The sequence below is a fragment of the Cherax quadricarinatus genome, chromosome 79, assembly GCF_038502225.1.
Source record: "Cherax quadricarinatus isolate ZL_2023a chromosome 79, ASM3850222v1, whole genome shotgun sequence".
Classification (NCBI taxonomy): domain Eukaryota; kingdom Metazoa; phylum Arthropoda; class Malacostraca; order Decapoda; family Parastacidae; genus Cherax; species Cherax quadricarinatus.
The window spans coordinates 60821-77619 of NC_091370.1; the positions used below are offsets into that span (position 1 = coordinate 60821).

Sequence of the window (16799 nt, forward strand, 5' to 3'; positions counted from 1 at the left end):
AGCCACAGAGTAGTCAGTAAGTGGAATAGTTTGGGAAGCGATGTAGTGGAGGCAGGATCCATACATAGCTTTAAGCAGAGGTACGATAAAGCTCACGGCTCAGGGAGAGTGACCTAGTAGCGATCAGTGAAGAGGCGGGGCCAGGAGCTCGGACTCGACCCCCGCAACCTCAACTAGGTGAGTACAACTAGGTGAGTACACACACACAGGAGTAACCTGGATGTCACTGAGGGTGCTGACGAGTTCTTAATTTCCAACTACTCAAGGATGTCATTGGTCAAGGTGTTCTGAAGACAAGATATACAATCATTCAGTTTTGGCCTTCACACGAGATGACGTGCCTGACCTTTTATAGGGACGTCCTGAAATGGATCCTAGTTTGGCCCACTTATTCAAGACACGTGTAAGTCTTTGAAAGGTGTATAAAGCTCCTCAGCAAATGTGTTGAACATAGTGTTATTGAGGCCGATGACATCCGCAGTGATTTGAGTCTCCTTTAAGGAAAAAATGTTTCTTTCTGCGAGAAGAGTGAAAGTGTTATGTTTATAGAGACTAAGCCGAGATTATTGTAGCACCAAAGACGTGAACGAGAAATAATCAGCCATGCGTGTGTGACCCTGTCACCCAGTCTCTAATAGAAAGATTCCTCCTGTGGTCCTGCTAGTCATGGTGAGGCGAGGCTTCTCGCCTGAACTCAAGACGACTTGAGTTCCCTCAGCTTACCTGTCGCTCACTTGCCCAGTCCTGCAGTGAGCGTCCAGCTCAGCGGTCGCTCTGTGCTTTGTGAATATTCCACTCGTCCCAAACACCATGGACATGTCCCGGTAAGTTCAACGTTAAACACCGAGTCCAGTTAACGTCTGTTTTGACGAGACAGTGCAGCGAGGCATTTAGCAAAGTGCAACTCAGAAGTAAAGGTATGGTGTATCTCCTGTATTGTCTGAATTGAGAACTTCGAGACATAACGAAAAATAGAATTCACAATACTCTGGCTGGAACAACTTAGTGCAGAATAAATTTGCCGCCACAGATAAGTTGGCTCATCAAGTACAAAGTTCGATTCAAGTTTGAATAATTTTTGTATCTCCGGGAAGAGGCTTCCATCTGTAGTCTAAGGAAAAATGACTGTGATAATGGAATCTGGACTCAACTCCACAGAGACGACTTCCCTAAACCTGAGCTCTACCGTGGTAGTGTCCAGGTGTCCACAGGAGGTCCTCGACTTCGAGCCTTCATGCCTACAGCTCCTGGATGGTATGTGTTCATTTTTATTTCATTCATTGGAGACTGACTTACAGCTGCAGTTTACTGCACCCTGTTAGGGAACTAATTTTCGTCTAGTGTTTGTAAGATAAGTTTCGAAGTGTATATCGAGTAATAATATTAACATCGAGAAATGAGAGGCTTAATAAAGGACGTGAAGTACCGAAGTCTGCCTCAGTATTGCTACTGACATCTCGGCCATTTCTCAGGAGATTTTTCCCATAAATATATAAAAACATAAATTTTCCCATAAAAAAAATATTGAAATTCTGCATAACAGCAATTACAGTATTTTTTTCTTGTACTGTATTGTACTTCCTGATTTGAGATTTTCCATAAGTTTCTTCCCTGGAACGTATGGACTTGGATAATAGTTCCACTTATCCTACATCTGGCTTAGGACCAGTCTCCAGGACAAGGTTGAAACCATCTTAAAAATGATCACAGTAATTTTGTTAAAAACTGATAAGCACGTTAATTTTCCGATTTTTTAAAAATTAGGCATACAAATAAGATAGCATGAAGGAACTGGAAAAGCATCTTTAGCAGATACCAGATTAACTAGAATGTGATGAATGTGCGTCAGCGGACTACCAGCAGTAACAGCCTGGTTGACTAGGCAAGCACCAGACGAGCCTGGTCCAAGGCCGGGCTCTGGGAGTAGAATATTCGCGGAACTCATCAAAGGTAAAGGTGAGGGTCCAGCTGTTTACCGACAACAGCCTTCAAGTGCCAACAATTAATTGCCTTGAAAATTAAATAGCTTTCTGTGTTTGTCAAAAATTTATACAATTGTAGCCGACAGTATATTTAAGAACATCGAAGTAAATGAGCCACAATGGATTACGTGCATCGCTCTTTACAATAGACTATACCACACGACCTTAAATATACTACAAGCCGCCATTAAATGACAATTTATGAAAAATAAAAAGGCACAATACCGTTCCTGGAACAACACACAAGCCTCGTATAGGAAAAAGAAACTAACTAGAGAGTAACTAGTCACATAATGTGACTAGTTAATGATCGACATAAGTATCTTTCTCCTATGTGCGGGTTATTTGTGTAATGACCATTTATATGAATACCAACAAATTTCTCACGAGAAATGTTCCTGGAAGTTTAAGTGAGCTATGGCGTATCCTATCATCGTATGACTTTTATTACAACTGGTACTCATCTTTAAATTTTGATCGTTTTTCCATACCAGGTGGGACTTCCCTGTACTTTTTTTTTAATCACTCATGACGTCCGGTATCTATGAGAGGTAAATAGATTTTAAGAACCTAGTTGTACTGAGTGATGGAGTGGTATAAAATGTAAATAGGTTTTGAGAGAAGAACCCAGTAGAACGGAGTGGGATCAGTGGGATGAGATTTAAATAGTTTCTAAGAGTAGAATCCAGTAGAACGGACAGGAGTGGGATCAATAGATGGAAACCAGGCAGTCAGGAACGGCGCCAGAATTTCTGTATGGGAGGACGGGGGGGGGGGGTTAAGGATGGCCATTTGGTTGGATGGAAGGAAGGACAGTAGGAAGGGTGTCTAGGAGACCTTTTTGAAACTTTAATTATTGCTATTTATATTTGAGGGGCTTTGTCCTTGGACAGGAGACAAAGTTCCCACGCGAGGCCATTGCTCCCATAGTCTTGTGGAAAATTTCGACTAAATGGCAATGCTGATCTCTATTCGCGTCTGTGCCCACGTGTTTATACATTAGAAGGTTATTAAACATGAAAGTGAATTTCTGCAAATATATACAGTAAAATTATCTGTGTATACAGGACAATCAGCTCCCACTTCTCATCTAGTCATTTTTGTGTTAATGACATTGTATTCTCTAACAGAGATTCAAGTCTTAGTAGTATTTTTTTCTTTGTATTTTGAGTATCGCCATATAAATTATGTATTATAAATACTGCTGTGTAATTTATTAATGTGACCTAGGTGGCTGCCTTGTGTCCCCAGTACTGTGAGGTAGACACAAGTGCAACTAATGTGATATTTTATTGTGGCAACGTTTCGCTCTCCAGAAGCTTTGTCAAACTTGACAAAGCTCGTACGTGAATGGTATGCAATACCGACAAGATGAATTACACACATTGCAACATCTGGGTATCTGTATTTGTAGACATTTCGCCATCCAGTGGCTTTATCAGTACATGGATGGCGAAACGTCTACAAATAAAGATACCCAGATGTTACACGTGTCTAATTCTTCATCTTGACAAAGCTCCTGGAGAGCGAAACGTTGCCACAATAAAATGTCGCATTAATTGTCGGTAATTCTACTATTATTACTAGTACTGTGAGCAGCGAGTAAAAAAAAGGCAGGATTAGAGAGGGTTTTTCTTTGAACCCTTTTGGGTGTTACATTTTCTTTATTTAGTTTTATAAGGTTTATAATTTATTAATTTGATCCTAGTTACAGGACAACACGTATGTAGATAAATGGTTCAGAGAACCGACAAGTGTTGCTGTGTTATTACACGAATGTAGATAAATGGTTCAGAGAACCGACAAGTGTTGCTGTGTTATTACACGAATGTAGATAAATGGTTCAGAGAACCGACAAGTGTTGCTGTGTTATTACACGAATGTAGATAAATGGTTCAGAGAACCATTTATCTACATTCCTGTCTTTCTTAGCGACAAGACAACACGTGTCTGAGAAACACTCAGCTTAGGTCGAGACAGCGTAGTATAAACAGTAGTGAAGAATAAGATTCATTGTAGAACAAGCTTTTATTAGGCCAACGTTTCGCTCTCCACAGAGCTTTATCAAGTTCTGAAAACACAGGAATACAGGTAGTACCGGGGTAGGGGATGTGGCACTTGGGACGGAAGATATTTACATTGATTGTCTTAATTTTATTTATATATTAGTGCTATTTGTAGCATAAAATAGCACAGACGCAACTGTTAAATATAAACCCATCTCCAACACAGTTTAATAGCTTATCAAAGAATCTGCCCTGATTCTTAGTATCAGGGGAAAATGTTAAATTTATTTTGTCAGAAAAATGTTATCAACTTTCTTTTGTGAGGAAAACGTTAAATTTCTTTTCTGTATCAGGAAAATGATAAATTTAATTTCCCTCAGAAAACTTAAATTTCGTTGTCAATGGGTTGGCTGTGGACACCTCCAACCCCCCCCCCCCCGCCCCCCGTCATGAATGAGAACAAGCTTTATTGAAAAAGCTTAAGCACGTCATGATTTGATAAAACCGTACGCAGAGCGAAACTTAGCAATTAAAGCCTCTGGCTAGTTTTCCTTTAATTCACTTTGGATGTCCAGAATCAGCTGGAAGATCTTTGTGCTCTGTGTAAATATTGTGATATACACTGTCGTCACTGAGGTTATTGTAACCTACAAAGGTTAAGTCACGGTAATTATATGTTAGGTAAGGTTTGTCGGGGAACAGGATAATGAGAACCTTCAAAACTAGGGAGGCCAAGCCCTTGATGACACTCTTCAGGTCACTTGTTCTATCTAGGCTGGAATATTGCTGCACACTAACAGCACCTTTCAAGGCAGGTGAAACTGCTGACCTAGAAAATGTACAGAGAACCTTCACGGCGCGCATAACGGAGATAAAACACTTCAATTACTGGGAGCGCTTGAGGTTCCTGAACCTGTATTCCCTGGAACGCAGGCGGGAGAGATACATGATTATATACACCTGGAAAATCCTAGAGGGACTAGTACCAAACTTGCACACGAAAATCACTCGCTACGAAAGCAAAAGACTTGGCAGACGATGCAACATCCCCCCAATGAAAAGCAGGGGTGTCACTAGCACGGTAAGAGACCATACAATAAGTGTCAGGGGCCCGAGACTGTTCAACTGCCTCCCAGCATACATAAGGGGGATTACCAACAGACCCCTGGCAGTCTTCAAGCTGGCACTGGACAAACACCTAAAGTCGGTTCCTGATCAGCCGGGCTGTGGCTCGTACGTTGGTTTGCGTGCAGCCAGCAGCAACAGCCTGGTTGATCAGGCTCTGATCCACCAGGAGGCCTGGTCACAGACCGGACCGCGGGGGCGTTGACCCCCGGAACTCTCTCCAGGTAAACTCCAGGTAAGTGTTCCCTGACGCGGGTCTTGGTCATATGATGACCCATAGCTGGAGCTTTGGGTCATCTAACAGAGGCCTTTCGTTGGCTTACTGTTATATGATAGAATATTTCTCTTGTGTTATAATTTTATATATTAATTCAGCATTGGACGTGACAGGTTCAATGCTGAGTGGAAACATATCTACCCATCTGTACCTAACCTAACGTAATCTAGCCTATCCTAATTTTGTGACCTTTTTTTTTTTCTTGTGATTATTTCTGTTCACTCTGTTTATCTTATGAGAGGGGTTTAACGATGCTGGTGAAGAGTTCTTTATTCAGGGAATTATGGCTACTCTGCCCATGGATCAGGTGCTGTTTGACTTCTATGAGTTTAGAACTGCAAATATGAATTTAATAATAGACCAAGTTAAATATTCCATCCCTCTAGTGCCATCTCTTCTTTAGTGCCATTTCCCTTAGTGCCATCCATCTAGTGCCATCCCCCGTTTCCTGCCAGCCCTACTCCTGTCATTTCTTTCCCCTTCAGCAGATTAGCTCCCTCCTTCCTTCCTTCCCACATTCTCATAAACTCTTCTTTTCACGTGAGACTATGCTTGGTATAAACACACCAACAGTCACCTTAGGTAAATAGACATATTTGCAACATTTTTATATATATTTTGGCTAAGATTGTCTCTGCTGGAACTTTGTCCGGTCCTCAGTGTACATTAATAGCACACAGTGTGGAACTGATAGTAAATAAATGAAGTGTAATACAAGTCAGGTAACAGAGAAAGGAGAGAGCAGTGCAGGCACTAGGCCAGAAATTATACGCTTTACAAAGCGAAAATCTCTGACTTGTATCAGTAGACGGAAACCCGCATATAGACTAAGACTGGAGACTGGTTGATCCTTATATTTCAATATCTGAGATCCTCTTCAACAATGAGTACAGAGGATAAGATTACAAGTTTATATAAGGGAGTGAGTAGAACAGGTGGGTGTTTATCCTTGCTGCTGATGGTGGAGGAATGCACGACTTCTTGATTCGCCGGCATTCTCCCGGCCTGGGTCTTTCCCAGATGGTGACCCGGCCTTGGCTCCCTGTCTTGGGAGTGTTTGAGACCTATGTCTGCCATGGGAGGAGGTACAAGTACCTCCTCATGTTCTGGGACCAATTGTCCCCAGACTTAGCCCCATTCCCCATTCTTGCATCATCTTTTTTCTTTTTGTACCTTTGCAGTTTTTAAATTTTTTTCTATAGTATACCAGCAGAAATTCCCATAATTTGAGCACCCTGTTGTTCTCCGACTACTGGAGAAGCTGGTTCGCATCAACCTGGCCTCTGCTGTCTCCTTGATAGATGCCGTTGTTGTAAATTGTTTGAGTTTCTACAAAGGATGTTGCTGTGCTATGATTTGTATTTCTGTGTTTGTTAGAGTTGAGGTCGAGAGTGATCATGTGGGCGAGTATCATACCATGTACAACAACTTGTCATTGCACAGGGGGAAGGGGAGAGAGAAAACAAATTATTTTTAGAGAATCGCATATATACAAGTGAGCTATTTAGGAAAGTTCAGTAATAAAGGAACCCATCCTCATTTTAGAGTTTGTTGTCTTACGCCATTACCAGTGTAAACTTATGATTCTTCCCAGTATTTTCCACACTATTTTCCTTCAATTTAGGTTAAGTTATTTAGTCCATAAACATGGAAAAACCTATGTCTAATCTCTAAATAATCGTAAAAAATGTCTTGAACACTTGTTACAACACTGGGTTCAGGCAAGGACTAGCCAAATGGAAATAAGTCATTTTGACTTTTTTGGGTTATCCTAGGTAATGTACACGATGCATGATAATTGTACTTGAGTGTACCTGTGCCTAAATAAACTGCATGTGTATTACACATGGTTTGAGCAGTGGCCTTCGTGAAGACTATAGACATGTTCGGGCATTTTATTCACAAGAAAAATGGTAAGCGAAGCCTTATTGCGGTAACTAACAATCTTTAATTTTCAGTCACAATGACTGTATTGCTACTTGGTTTCTATTCTTTTATTGCTCATGATGAAGTTTGTTTTTTAAAGCAAACATATTTACGTTACAGACAATGATTGCATCCTAGATTTGCCACCGAAGTTGCTAGTTTATTGTGCATCCCATATCCATCCTGTGGACGGTAGTGCAAGAGCAGATGACTGCACAAAAGGCTTAGGAACGAGGCCCCAAAAGGGTTAACAGGAGTACATCTGGATTTATATCTACAGTTCACTTATCTGTTACAATGAAATTTGGGAAATTTAGGAAATTTGCTTAATATATATGGTATCTTGTTTTCATTAATAAGTTACCTTAACACAGGGACGGCGAACTTTTTTGGGTATTACCCCAAAACATATTTGTGTACAGCAAAATTAACCACTAGATTTGAAAGTCCACAGAATGCGGAAAAAACACAAGGACCATTTAAATTCAAAATAGTTCATTGAATTCATTTGTATGGAGAATAGTCATACAAACTGAAAAGTGTGTATTATACGAGATCAAGCAACTTTAAAAATGAAAGAGAAAATTAACAAAATAATAAAACGAAAAATAAACTGCATGAAAAAACAATTGTAATAGACAAATTTAATAAAAATCTCATTAAGGAACCAAATAATTTAATTGAAAATATTTTCACTTCAGGTTTTGGAGCAATGATGATGTTTCAGTTTTGATACATCATAAGAATTAGGCCTTTTTGATGTCAGAGCAATTTGGATACTGTCTTCGGCGTTCAACTGAGTTCTGGACTTTTTCAAGTTGGAGTGAAAAATCCTTGCGTTCTAAAAATTACAAAATGTACGAAAATTAAAAATACGGAACTCTGGAGGTTTCATTGTTGGAGAACCTGCAGAGTGCACCTACGTCATTCCTTGTAATGTTAATTTAATGTAAACAGAAGCTGGTTACTTTAATCTGTTATAATTAATCACGCAAAATGGGTTGTGTATACAAGGTAATGAAATCTGTCAACCTGTACTAGACTTGGGTAGACCGATAATAATATTCTTCTTATTAATAAAGTTGGTTTGGAGAGGTGGAGGGGAGATTATATATTGTATGGATGATCAAGGGTGGGGAGTAATAGCTAGTTATATTTTTTCACCTCTTTCAAAATGGTTTCGTTACGGCCTAGTCACAGACCGAGCCGCGGGGGCGTTGACCCCCGAAACTCTATCCAGGTATACTCTCCAGGTAACATGGAGGGTTAACAGATTCTTTGTTGTTACTGATTTCTTAAGGTTGAATTAGCTCATACCATCAGTTACCACATGTTAAATGGTTTGCATTTCTCTTAGTGATGGATATCTGTGATTCTGTTAGTGTAGCGCTAGATTTGAATAGACTGATGCAATGGTCGGAGAAGTTGCAGATGCAGTTTAATATAGACAAATGCAAAGTTCTAAATGTTGGACAGGAAAATAACCATGCCACATATAAACTAAATAATGTAGATCTCAATACTGCTGATTGCGAAAAGGATTTAGGAGTTATGGTTAGCAGTAACCTGAAACCAAGACTTATGAGTGTTCGCAATAAAGCTAACAGAATCCTTGGCTTCATATCAAGAAGTATAAATAATAGAAGTCCTCAGTGTGTTCTTCAACTCTATATATTCTTGGTTAGGCTCATTTATATTATGCTGCACAGTTCTGGTCACCGTATTACAGAATGGATATAAATCCATTGGGAAACGTACAGAGGAGGATAACAAAGTTAATCCCATGTATCAGAAATCTTCCCTATGAGGATAGACTGAGGGCCCTGAATCTGCACTCTCTAGAGAGGTGTAGAATTAGGAGGGATGTGATTGAGGTGTATAATTGGAAAACAGGTTCCTCTTCAAGGGGGGCTCCTTGGCGTGGTGAAGAGGCTCTTGGTCTGAGGAATTAGACCTATCGGTCTTCTTCCTCAGACCGAACCTAATTACCCCCCAATCTCCCCTCCCCTATCCCATCCTCCCCATCCTCCCCTTTTTCCTTTCCTCCTCCTCCTCCCCACTCCTCCCTTTTGCCCTTCCTCTTTTTGTCCTTTGGGATTTCTCCCACAGGCGCGCTAGTTCCTAGGTAGGGGAAAGGACACCGGGGTCCATCCCATTCCGTTGAGGTTTCTTGGCGGTGGCGTAGTTTGCCGTGGAATCTGGATTGCCTAGGGATGTCCCGATCCCTCTCCGGTATCCCGGAGTAGCTTTGGGTGTCTTTTGGGCGACGGGTGTATCTCTGGAAGCCACCTTTCGGATTCCGGGGGTGGTGGCTGAAGGAGGTATGCTTTGTGGCGGATATCCGGCCGCCCTCTCTTTTGTCCACCGAGGTAGCTCGGCAGATGTGAGGTTGCTATCCCAGATTGCTGGTTTACTGGCATGAAGGGTAGGGTATGGCACGGGTTCCATGCTGCATCTGCGCTACTAGCGGTGTCGAGTCCTCTTGGGCGCGGAGGGAGATTTCTGGCCCTTTCATTCCTCCTAGGAACTATCCCTCCCCGGTCCCCCCTTTTTTTTTCTTTTTTTTATTTTTATTTTCTTTTCTTCTTTCTTTTTTTTTCTTAAAAACAAAAAGAAAGAAGTAACCTAACCATGGCAGCCCTAGTCCATGAACCTGGTACCCCCGGGCCCCTTCTTGATACCGCACCCCGTTCTGACCCCGCCTCGTCTTTGGACCACTCTTCAGACATTCCTCATGCCTCTGTACCTATTGCCGGTGCTGTTTCCTCACCCGCTTCAGGTACTGAGGCCTCGACTGACTCCTTCGATTTATCAGACCTTCGCTCTCCTCTGACTATGCTTCCGGCCTCTCCCTCTACGGTGCGGCAATTTTCAAATCGCCGACCCGTTCCACGTCGGACCAACTCTGGTCCCACGCCTAAACGTCAACGACAATTACCTGCTGATGATACTTCTCCACCTTCACCTTCTCGTTCTTCTCAGAAACGATCGACACGTCCTTCACTACCTTTCCACGCTCAGTTTCAGACTGAACAGTGGACTAAATTCTTCACTTTACGACCAACTTCCTCTACTGCCTATCTTTCTGACCATAGTATTGGCAAGGCACTCCTACGCCATGTTGGTAAAGATATTTCTTTTCATGCTCTTAAGAGCGGTACGCGCATCATTACCGTACAGAATGCTACCCAGGCTCGTGAGCTCTCTCGTCTTTCCCATATAGATACTGTTCCTGTCACCCTTGAAAAACATCATTCCCTCAATTCTTGTAGTGGTACCGTTATTCTGCCCCATACCATAGTTCAACAAAATTTCCAGACATGTGGCACCGACATTCTAGAACAGCTGGAACTCCAAGATCTCCCAATCCTCAAGGTAGACACTTACGTTCTTCCTGCCCGTGGGCGGAGACGATACCCTAGCAATGTGGCTCGTTTAACTTTTGACAGCCGAGAACTCCCATCCTCCGTTTATATAGCAGGACATCGGTTACAAGTTCGAAAGGTGATCCCTACACCACAACAGTGTAGAAATTGCTGGCGATTTGGCCATCCAGCGAAATATTGCAGATCTATCGCCGAATGCCCAGTCTGTGGTGCCGATGACCATTCTAATACGTCTTGCAATCGATCTCCCTCTTGCCTTAACTGTCATGAGGCTCACCCTTCGTACTCTCGCCGTTGTCAGGTCTATTTAAACGAGCGGGAAATCCGTTACCTCAAAGAGACAGAAGGTCTCCCTTATGCCATGGCAGTTTCTCATCTCCGCCTCCAAGGGAGACTCCCACGTGTTTCTTATTCCCGTGTTTCAAAACGTCCCCCCACTTCTGGTATCCCATCTTCTACACCCACCTCTGTGGTTACCTCTCCCATAATCACTCCTGTATCTAATCCTTTTGCTGTCCTCGGCTCAGACGTCCCTACTTCAACGCCTCAGTCTAATCTCGCTTCTTCGAGTTCTCTCTTACAAGCCTCAGTATCGACGAGACCTCGTACGACACCTCTTCCCAATCGTCCCTCTACTTCTCAAAAGTCAAAAAAAGGTCCGGTAACACCTCCTACCCATCTTCCACCTCCTCATTTTACCCTCCCTGTCTCTGTCCCTAGTTCTTCCCCTCTCACTGGCTCAGTTACAAGTGCAGAGGTTCACCCTCCTCCTCGTAATGTACCTTCCTCCCCTGTTCCCTCCCAAGTTTCTTCCTCTTCTGCCACCTCCCAGGTTCCTGTCTCTTCTGTCCCCTGCCACGCTTCTCCAGTTCCCTCCACCCTTTCGCCCCCCCCTACCTTGGTACAGTCCAATACAGTTCCAATCTTTACTCATCCTCCCCCTACCATTCCCAATATTGTCTCCCATACGACATCTCTGAATTCCGAAACACTTGAAGCAATCTCTGAATATATTGCAGAGACCAAACCATCAATGGACACTGATCCACCTTCCGCTCTTTCTCTCTCCTCTGCTCCATCTGCGCAACTCCTTTCTTCACAGCGCACCGTTCCTTCGCTGCTTGAACATTTTCCACTGCCTCCGCATGTGGACTTTTCTAACCCTTCTAGTCCGTAGGAACCCTTACCTGCGGATTTCAAGTATCTTTATCATTGCCAATCATGGCCTTTTTACAGTGGAATATACGCGGCCTCAGGGGTAATCGGGGTGAGCTTCAGATGTTACTCTCCCAGTTTGCCCCTGTTGGTGTTTGCTTACAGGAACCAAAATTACACTCTGCTGTTATTTCTCACATCTCAGGCTATAATTTATTGTATTCTTCAGATCCTTTTCCTGATGGGACCTTTAATGAAAGTGCCCTTCTTCTCCGCACTGATATTCCGTACCATCAGCTATTTATTCATACTTCGCTGCATTACACAGCAGCCCGTATCCACTTACATAGGTGGTATACGCTCTGTTCTTTATATCTCTCTCCTTCTCGGGCATTATCTATTCCGGATTTTGCCTTCCTTGTTTCGTCATTACCGCCACCGATTCTGTTACTTGGTGATTTTAATGCCCACCATTTCCTCTGGGGAGGGTCTCACTGTGATTCCCGTGGAATTCAGTTAGAGGCTTTTCTTGCCACCCACCCCCTCCATGTTTTAAATACAGGTACTCACACCCATTTTGATCCTCGGACTCATACTCTCTCTTGCATCGATCTCTCAGTTTGCTCTTCCTCCGCCGCATTAGACTTTACTTGGTCTGTTCTCCCGGACTTACATGACAGTGATCATTTCCCAATCATTCTTACTTCCCCTTCATATTCGCCACCTCTTCGCACCCCACGCTGGCAATTTAATCGGGCAAATTGGAACCTTTACTCACACCTGACTGTTTTTAAAGAGGTTCCTTCTTCGTCCTCCATCGATGAGCTTTTACACCTCTTCTCGTCCTCCGTTTTCACCGCAGCTTCTCATTCTATACCCCAAACTTCGGGCAGGCATTCTCAGAAATGCGTGCCTTGGTGGTCTCCTGCTTGTGCTCGTGCAGTACGTTTGAAACGCGCTGCATGGGGCAGGTACCGGTACAATAGAACCACAGAGCGACTCCTTGATTTTAAACAGAAGCGTGCGATCGCTCGCCGTGTCATCCGTGACGCTAAACGCACTTGCTGGCGAGATTATGTCTCCACCATCACCTCTGCTTCCTCTATGAGTGCAGTCTGGAAAAAAGTACGAAAACTGAGTGGTAAATATTCTCCTGACCCGGCTCCTGTTCTGCGGGTTGCCGGTGTTGATATAGCAAACCCACTAGATGTTGCCAATGAAATTGGCAATCATCTGGTCCGTATTTCTCAGGGACTCCATCTATGCCCCTCATTTCTTTCCTCAAAGTCTGCCAGAGAGTTAGCACCCTTGGACTTTTCTTCTCTCAGAGAAGAACAGTATAATGTGCCTTTTACACTTCAAGAACTGGAGGCAACACTCTCAGCTTGTCGATCATCGGCAGCTGGGCCCGACGACATTCATATTCGTATGCTACAACATTTACATCAGTCAGCCCTTGCAGTCCTATTACGCCTTTACAATCTTATTTGGTCACAAGGAGTTCTTCCACAGCTGTGGAAATCCGCCATTGTTCTCCCTTTCCGCAAACCAGGCACTACGGGACATGAAACCTCCCACTATCGTCCCATTGCTCTTACCAGTGCAGTTTGCAAAGTAATGGAACGTCTAGTAAATAGACGTTTAGTGTGGTATTTAGAGACACACAACAGTCTCTCCACTCGTCAATATGGCTTTCGTAAGGGACGTTCTACCATAGACCCCTTACTGCGCTTGGATACGTATGTTCGTAATGCCTTTGCGAATAACCACTCAGTTATTGCCATATTTTTTGACCTTGAGAAGGCATATGACACAACTTGGAGGTATAATATTTTAGCCCAAGCCCACTCCTTAGGCCTTCGAGGCAATCTACCATCCTTCCTTAAGAACTTTTTAACTGACAGGCATTTCCGTGTTCGGGTTAATAATGTGCTCTCCCCGGACTTTGTCCAAGCTGAAGGTGTCCCCCAGGGATGTGTTCTGAGCACAACACTTTTTCTCCTTGCTATTAATGATTTGGCCTCTAGTCTTCCATCAAATATTTGGTCATCACTCTATGTTGATGACTTCGCTATTGCCTGTGCAGGCGCTGACTGTCACCTCCTTACAGTTTCTCTCCAGCATGCAGTCGACCGTGTTTCCAATTGGGCCACCACACATGGGTTTAAATTTTCCAGCACTAAAACCCACCAAATCACTTTCACTAGACGCTCTGTCATCTCTGATCATCCTTTGTACCTCTATGGCTCACGTATCCCTGAACGTGATACAGTCAAGTTTCTGGGCCTCCTCTTTGATCGTAGGTTATCCTGGAAACCTCACATTACCTCTCTGAAGGCAACTTGTCACAGCCGGCTGAACCTTCTTAAAACCCTTGCTCATCTTTCGTGGGGAGCTGATCGTCGAACCCTCCTTCACCTACATTCCACCCTTATTTTATCGAAACTTGATTATGGTGACCAGATCTATTCAGCGGCATCTCCTGCTACTCTCTCTAGCCTTAACCCCATTCATCACCAAGGATTACGTTTATGCCTTGGTGCTTTTCGCTCTTCCCCTGTCGAAAGCCTCTATGCAGAAGCGAACGTTCCATCCTTATCCGATCGCCGTGATGCCCATTGCCTGCGCTACTATGTACGCTCTCATGATCTCCGCAATCCTTCCATTTATAGAATGGTCACTGATATTAGTAGACATTCTTTATTTGTTCGCCGCCCCTGCTTACTCCGTCCCTTCTCTCTTCGCCTTCATTCGCTCTTGTCTTCTCTTCAACTACCACCTTTCTATGTACATGTAGCATCTCACTTTTCCCTACCCCCCTGGGAAGTTCCAGCTGTTCGAGTCTGTTCTTTCTCCCTCCCTTGCTCGAAAGCCCAACTGTCTACGGTCGCTTCCCGCTCTCTTTTTCTTGACCACTTTCACTCTCATTCTCATGCCATTGCTGTGTACACAGATGGCTCTAAGTCTTCTGACGGCGTAGGATTCGCAGCAGTGTTTCCGGACAGCGTCGTACAAGGGCATTTACTATCTTCAGCTAGTATTTTTACTGCTGAATTATATGCCATCCTTACAGCACTTATCCGTATTGCATCTATGCCTGTGTCATCATTTGTGGTTGTCTCAGACTCCCTTAGTGCTTTACAGGCTATACAAAAATTTGATACACCTCACCCCTTAGTCCTCCGTATCCAACTTTGGCTACGCCGCATCTTTACTAAGCATAAAGATATTGTTTTTTGTTGGGTCCCTGGTCATGTTGACGTACAGGGCAATGAACAGGCAGACACTGCTGCGCGGTCAGCAGTACATGACCTACCAGTTTCTTATAGAGGTATTCCATGTACGGACTATTTTGCTGTAATATCTTCCCACCTTCACACCCGTTGGCAACAACGTTGGTCTACTATGCTCGGCAACAAACTTCAGTCTATTAAACCGAGTATAGGTTACTGGCCGTCTTCTTATCACCAGTGTCGAGGTTGGGAGACTACTCTCTCCCGTCTTCGCATTGGCCATACTCGTCTTACTCATGGATATCTCATGGAGAGGCGTCTTGCTCCTCTCTGTGAGAATTGCCAAGCTCCATTATCAGTCAGCCACATTCTGTTGGACTGCCCACTTTATCAACGAGCACGCAGAATTTACCTCTGTCGTCGTCTTCGCCCCGCTGCTCTCTCTTTACCTTCCCTTCTCGCTGATGGACCCACCTTTCATCCGGACTCTCTCATTGACTTTTTGACAACGACTGACTTACTTCACAAATTCTGATACTTTCAGCCCTTTCTACTTGTATCTCTTGCTACCCTCTACCCCCGTACTATCCCCTGCCCCGCTGTTTTCTGTAACCTGCTGATCATCCCCCCTCCCTTCTGCCATCCAATTCCCTTGCTTCCTTCCCTACCCTGCAGCGCTGTATAGCCCTTGTGGCTTAGCGCTTCTTTTTGATTATAATAATAATAATAGAACAAGGTTAACCAAAGAGAGTAAGAGAAACCAAGAACAAAAGTCGCAGGAGGAGAAGCGAGAATGGAGGGGAGGGTGAAGGGAAGATGAGAGAAATTAGATTAAATAACAAAAAGGTACAGCACCGTGACTGGAACAACACACAAACAACCCGCACATAGGAAGGACCTACTTCCACTGGGGAATCCCGCCTACCAGTGAATATGCCCTCGTCTGCTACACCTGACGTTACTATATAAGCGCCAGGATCCTTTCTTCTGCTTCAGAATCTCCACGACTATGGTGCTCTTCGCACCTACTCCTAGGTTGAGGGACTGATTACCTCATCTTCTGTACATAGTTCTACTGTCTTCAAGTTATGTCCTAGAATTTGTATTGATAAAGCCACTGGATGGTGAAACGTCTACAATAAAGATACCCAGATGTTGCACGTGTCTTAATCTCAACCCGCACATAGGAGAAAGAAGCTTACGGCGACGTTTCGGTCCGACTTGGACCGAGTTGGACTTTGTAAATTTTGCCACCGAAGCAGCTAGTTTACTGTGCACCTCATGACCATCCTGTGGAGGGTAGTGGAAGAACATCTGGATGCACAAAAGGCCTAGGAACTAGGCCCCAAACGGGTTAACATCTGGATTTATGTCTACAGTTCACTTCTCTGTTGCAAGTAAATTTAGGAAATTTGCTTATGTCTGGTATCTTAGATTATTATACTATATATTCTTCAATAAGTGGACAATTAAGCACATAGAACTAGCCACATTGAGGAAGAGGAATGGAGAGGATATGGGAAAATAGACTAGGGGGAGGGATGTAAAGAGGGAGAGGATGGGGAGATAGATCCTATTAATAATTATATATTTGTAGTTACAAGGTTAAACTTGTGCTAGTGGTGTCTCCATCCTCGGTGTTTATTAAAGTTCCCCCATTATAAACATTATGAAACTCGCACCAAAACATACTTTCTTCCACTACCATC

The 16799-nt window shown here is 43.5% G+C and overlaps 1 protein-coding gene across 1 annotated transcript in view; it reads left to right on the forward strand.

Annotated features, from left to right (window-relative positions):
- The first annotated feature begins 212 nt into the window (after positions 1-212).
- Positions 213-16799, forward strand: part of LOC128702598 (organic solute transporter subunit alpha) — a 349376-nt gene continuing 332789 nt past the window's right edge. The window contains exon 1 of the mRNA XM_053796900.2: positions 213-1254. Within this exon, the coding sequence (XP_053652875.2) occupies positions 1122-1254 (133 nt within the window). The 5' untranslated portion in view covers positions 213-1121. The remainder of the gene's footprint in view (positions 1255-16799) is intronic.